The sequence below is a fragment of the Buceros rhinoceros genome, unplaced genomic scaffold, assembly GCF_000710305.1.
Source record: "Buceros rhinoceros silvestris isolate BGI_N320 unplaced genomic scaffold, ASM71030v1 scaffold12715, whole genome shotgun sequence".
Lineage (NCBI taxonomy): Eukaryota > Metazoa > Chordata > Aves > Bucerotiformes > Bucerotidae > Buceros > Buceros rhinoceros.
The window spans coordinates 1-5,616 of NW_010414609.1; the positions used below are offsets into that span (position 1 = coordinate 1).

Below are 5,616 nucleotides of genomic sequence, written 5' to 3' on the forward strand. Positions count from 1 at the left end.
CCCACACAGGCTGGCTCTGATTTTGGAGGAAAGACATTGAAAGATTTTCCCACCCCCCAGCCCTCCAGTTTGTTCGAGCGAAGCTGCACCCTGGTTTTGCAGCCAGCAGAAACTTTCAGGGGGTGAAGAAAGAGAAGAAGGCGGGGACGGAGCAGGGGTGGGGAGAGGAGATAAGGGAAGAACCAACTTGATCCAAATGGTCCCGGAGCAGCCCAGGCCGGAGAACGCCTCCAGCCCTTGCTCCTGCACAGCCTGGGAGCCTCCGGGACCCTGGGCACCATCCCAGCGCAGGGGGGAGAGCTCTCGCTATAGCGACCAGACGGGTAACCCCGTCTTTTGATCCGCACGAGCCAAGGAAAGGGCCTTTTTTCCCTTGCGTGCCTCCATCCCACAGCTTTTTCTCAAATCCAGTCCTCCGAGGGGTGTGGGTCTATGTCGTGGGCGATGGTACCTCCCGATCCTGCCAGGAGAGCGGGTCCCAGATAGCCCCGATAGCGGGTCCCCAGCAGCCCCAAGGAAGTCCCTTGGGATGCCACGTTGGCATGGGGCGTCCCTTTGCAGGGCTGAGCTGCACAAACACAAGAGAGGATGTACTGGCTGCGCATTCCCCCTGAATCCTCTCTATTCTCCCCCTGGGTTAGGAATTCACCGATAATCTCAGCCGTAATCCACGGATGGGCAGAATTCCTCTGTCCAGCCACCATGAGCGGCGTCACTCGTGGCAGTCTCTGAAGTCATGAAGATTTTTTTAAGCTGAGAGTGCAAGCAGCATGGGCCACCCCTTGCTGGCAAGAGAATTACTCCCTGTATCTGTTTTCTTTCAGAATGAAAAAGGCAAACGTTGACCTCACTATGAGACAATTTCAAGGTATCTTCAGGCATAAAAGGGAAGAAAAAAGTCCTGAGGAAAAAAAAAAAGAAAACCCCTCTGATTTTAAGTGCTTGTGGCACTCAGTGCCGTCTGCACCTTAAAAGTGCTTCAGGGGCTGTTTTGAGCAGCAATCTTTGCTCGGAGGTTGCCGGGATGGCTCTTCCCTTCCACAGAAGAGCTGCTCCCCAAAGGATTTTTAAGCTATAAATTGCCTCCCTCTCTGAGGCTGCGTAATTCCCACCGTGACAAAAGGTCCCTGGTGCAACTGCGCACTGGCCTTGCTCAGGGCTGTGTGCGTGTTTCCTTCCATCTGTAATCCCGGCGGGCCCTTCGCTTCCTGCGCTCTTTGCTTTAACCCTGAAGCTGCCCTGTTGCAGCCCATTCTTGTCTCCACGTTGGCCGGCAGCAGGGCGGAGGAGAGGACCAAGGAAAGTTTCTCGTGCCCTTGGATATGATGCAGGCTGTCAAGGAAAAGCTCACACAAAAAGCATCACTCTTGGGGCGTTAAGGTGGAATTGAAGCCCTGAGGGAAGGTTTGCTGCGCTGGCAGGAGGGAGGGAAGGTCTGGGGACAGGTTACAGCCTCGGAGGTGGGGGGATGAGCTCCAAAGAGCTTTTAGGACTGGTCATTCTGCAGGTTTATGGAAGCTCTGGAGGTTTCTCAGAGCCCTCACTGGGGATGGGAGCATCAACGTTGTCACGAGATGCATATACTGAATGCATGAACCTAGTGGGAAAGGGGAAAGGAGGGGTCCACCACCTTCCTCTGCCCCCATACCACGCTGGCAGGGCTGTACAGGCAAAACTAACTGCCCAGGCAAACCAGACAGTGTTGGACCTTCTCAAGGGGCCTCTGACTTAGCTGTGTGGAAGCTCATGTGCTCCATCTAGTGTCTAGAAAGCTGAGCAGGTGGGTACGGAGCTGGGGTTCCCCGAGGGCGATCCCTGTAGGACACTGAGCACAATAGCCAGGCAGCACTGTGCTACGTGGCCTTTGGGCAGCAGAAATAACCTGCTTTTAGCTTTTCATCACCAGGGCAGAGGTTTGACCTGCTGCTCAGGAGGCAGAATCACAGACTGTTTTGGGTTGGAAAGGACCTTAAAGGTCACCTAGTTCCATCCCCCCCTGCCATGGGCAGGGACACCTTCCACTAGACCAGGTTGCTCAACGCCCCATCCAACCTGGCCCTGAACACTTCCACGGATGCAGCTTCTACCACCTCTCTGGGCAGCCTAGGCCAGTGCCTCACCATCTTCACAGTGAAGAATTTCTTCCTAATACCTCCCCTAAAGTGAAGTGTTGATACAGGTGCTCTGGCCATCACTGGAGCCTGGGTTTCACTGGAAGAGCCCCTGAGGTCTCTGAATGCTCCAGGAAGGGCTTGATCATGCTGATGGTGAGCTCTTCTTACCCAGCAGGTCCTCGGAGGTGTTGGGTGCTGCCAAAGCCATGTGGATTATTCCGGTGCTTGCTCTCTGTGGCCTCGCTGCAGCCGTGCCCTCGGAGGACAGGAAGCTGAGCGACAAGGCAACGACGCTGGCTGATCGCAGCACGACGCTGGCCTTCAACCTCTACCACGCCATGGCGAAAGACAAGAACATGGAGAACATCCTGCTGTCCCCTGTGGTCGTGGCCTCCTCCCTTGGCCTCGTGTCCCTCGGGGGCAAGGCCACAACTGCCTCCCAAGCCAAGGCAGTGCTCAGCGCAGACAAACTGAACGATGACTACATGCACAGCGGGTTGTCCGAGCTCCTGAACGAAGTCAGCAACAGCACAGCCCGCAACGTTACCTGGAAGATCGGCAACCGCTTGTACGGCCCCGCCTCCATCAACTTTGCTGATGACTTTGTGAAGAACAGCAAGAAACACTACAACTACGAGCACTCCAAGATCAACTTCCGAGACAAGAGGAGCGCCCTGAAATCCATCAATGAGTGGGCAGCCCAGACCACAGATGGGAAACTCCCAGAGGTCACAAAAGATGTTGAGAAAACCGATGGGGCCCTCATTGTCAACGCCATGTTCTTCAAGCGTAAGTTCAACCTGCAATTCTTGATACAAGTGACCCTGGGAAGGTGAAGAAACCCTGAGTCCCTTGGAGACACGCTGTTTTTGAGGGCAAGTAGTTAAGAATGAAATTAGCACCCATTCCCTTTTCTTACCAGCTGAATTTCTCTCTCCTGTAGCTCACTGGGATGAGAAGTTCCATCATAAGATGGTGGACAACCGTGGCTTCATGGTGACCCGTTCCTACACGGTGGGAGTTCCCATGATGCATCGCACAGGTAAGTTGCAAACCTCCTGCCCCATGTCAAGACCAACTGGAGTTAACACTCACTGCTGCTCCGTTACCCACTTTTCCACCAACTGCTGGAATATGGGTTTGCCTCATGGTCAGTGGGTGAGAGAGACCAAAGCAAGGGTGGGCTTGTCCTGCTGGTTCCATCTCTCAGGGTGAATTCACAAGGTTGTGGGGAGCTTCGCCTCTGCCCCACATCTCACCTTTTCCTGTTTCCAACTTTAAGGTCTCTACAATTACTACGATGATGAGACAGAGAAGCTCCAGGTGGTGGAGATGCCACTCGCTCACAAGCTCTCCAGCATGATCTTCATCATGCCAAACCATGTGGAACCTCTGGAGAGGGTTGAGAAACTGCTGAACAGGGAGCAGCTGAAGACCTGGGCTGGCAAGATGAAGAAGAGATCAGTGGCCATTTCATTGCCTAAAGTAGTCTTGGAAGTCAGCCATGACCTTCAGGTAAAGGAGGTCCTTAAAGAAAACAGTTGGGCCTTGCAGTTCTTTGGGGTGGGTGAGAAGATTGTGGGATGATGGGCTGGTTACCTGTGCCTGTTGTCCTTTCTCCAGCAGCTTGTGTGGCTGTGGCTGGAAAGGATTGTGCTGTGTCATCTCTGGGAGGGTTGCTGACCTCTTTTCTCCTCCTAGAAACACTTGGCTGATCTGGGCCTGACAGAAGCCGTTGACAAAACCAAGGCTGACCTGTCAAAGATCTCCGGCAAGAAAGACCTTTACCTGTCCAACGTCTTCCATGCTGCTGCTCTCGAATGGGACACGGAAGGGAACCCTTACGACGCTGACATCTATGGCCGAGAGGAGATAAGGAACCCCAAGCTCTTCTATGCTGACCACCCCTTCATCTTCATGATCAAGGACAGTAAAACCAACTCCATCCTCTTCATCGGCAGGCTCGTGAGGCCCAAAGGCGACAAGATGCGTGATGAGTTGTAGTTAGTTTGGGGTTGTTTTTTTTTTTCCCCAGAGCTTTGGTTTGTGTGTTTTTTTTAGGGGGGGATTTCAAAAAAGGGGAGACACTATTTTGTATCCTTCTCGAACTATGGGTGCTATTCAGACCAGGGTGCATTGTGAGGAGAAACCAGCAGACACTTTACCTCACCCCAAAATACGTATTGCACAAACCCATCTCCAGAGAGGAAGGAGCAAGGGGGAGCCTGGTCCAAGAGGGTCACCAGGAATGGAAGGGAACTGCCAGGAACTGTCTCAGCTACTAGCATCCTCAGCTGAGACGTTCAGGCTCCTCCCTGCATGAGTTAAGCCTCCTCAGAACCTCGCTGCTACCATCAGCCCTGTGAAGGCACAAGTTCTCCACCCTTCCATCTCCACCGCTTCTGCACGTTTAGCTCTGCTGCTTTTCTCCTGCTTTGGTGCTCTGTGGCACCTCACCAGCGCTGCTCTGGTCGCTTTGCAGTTGTTCCTTGGTCTCTCTTATCTCTCCAGTGCTATGGAACAGAGCACAAAGGGTTGGTTCTGCGGTCCAGGCCCTGAGAGCAGAGCAGGACTGTGACAGCATGTGAGAACAGGGATTGTATGGAGTTAGGCCCTTCTGTCCTGCCTCACCCTGCCCTGGATGACACTTAGATGCTTGAACCACAGATCAGCTCCTCAGGTAGAACCTCCTAAAAAGATAAACCTGAGGTTCCTACAGCACTCCTGCGTGACAGAACTGGACGTGCTCCACCCCTCTGGGGATCATGAAGGGGGCTTTTGGGCCAACATCTGGAATAAAACATCCTGTACCAAAGGAACTCCACTGCTTCTGCATCAGCACGTAGGGCTGGGAAAGAGAGTTACCACTGTGAAGGGTCTCCCAGTTAGGACCAGCTCCCATAGCAGGCCAAGGGACTCCTGGCTGGCTTCTCCCAAGGAGGCGGATTAAGTCCACTTCCACTCTCCCATTTAAACACAAAGCTTTAGAGCTGCCGTTACCTCACTTCCTAACGACCCTTCTTTGGGGGTCCTCTCCCCAGCGATGCTTCAGTTCCCCATTGGCTGTCCTGGATACAGGCAAGCAGGAAACCAAACGTGTTTAGAGTCACACTCGTATTTATGTCTGCCCGTGAGCGGGTTTCACCGCCTGCTCCATCTGAGACCTGGAGTCAGGCTGCTCCACAGAAGCACAGCGCTGCATTTTCTCAGACCACGCACAGGACCATTCCCACTTATTTATGGAGTTACAACTACAGATTCTCCTGTCAGCTGTTGCCTACAGGCAGAACTAATGTCTTCTCCAGGTTCGCGAGGTTAACCACCGTGGCAAATCTCGTCTGCCCCCGTTTCTGTCCAAGCCAGCCCGAGGGGGAGATCCTTTGTCCTTAAAGCCTCTTCCTAGATCCTGTTCCCAGGTGCTTTCCCCACGGTGGTGGGAGGCAGGAGACCATCCACAACACCACGACCCACACGCTGCAGCACGTTATGGAGGATGGAGGGG

The 5,616-nt window shown here is 53.6% G+C and overlaps 1 protein-coding gene across 1 annotated transcript; it reads left to right on the forward strand.

The window, feature by feature from the left end:
* Positions 1 to 2,285: 2,285 nt before the first annotated feature.
* SERPINH1 (serpin peptidase inhibitor, clade H (heat shock protein 47), member 1, (collagen binding protein 1)) lies at positions 2,286 to 4,287 on the forward strand. The gene is made up of 4 exons (XM_010137148.1): positions 2,286 to 2,903; positions 3,058 to 3,156; positions 3,397 to 3,629; positions 3,816 to 4,287. The coding sequence occupies exons 1-4, from the start codon at positions 2,321 to 2,323 to the stop codon at positions 4,116 to 4,118; spliced, it is 1,218 nt and encodes a 405-aa protein (XP_010135450.1). The 5' UTR covers positions 2,286 to 2,320; the 3' UTR covers positions 4,119 to 4,287.
* Positions 4,288 to 5,616: the final 1,329 nt, after the last annotated feature.

Coding starts and splice junctions, on each gene's coding strand:
- SERPINH1 (XM_010137148.1), top strand. CDS start 2,321: ATGTGGATTATTCCGGTGCTTGCTCTCTGTGGCCTCGCTGCAGCCGTG. Junction 2,904..3,057: donor CAACGCCATGTTCTTCAAGC/GTAAGTTCAACC, acceptor TCTCTCCTGTAG/CTCACTGGGATGAGAAGTTC. Junction 3,157..3,396: donor TCCCATGATGCATCGCACAG/GTAAGTTGCAAA, acceptor TCCAACTTTAAG/GTCTCTACAATTACTACGAT.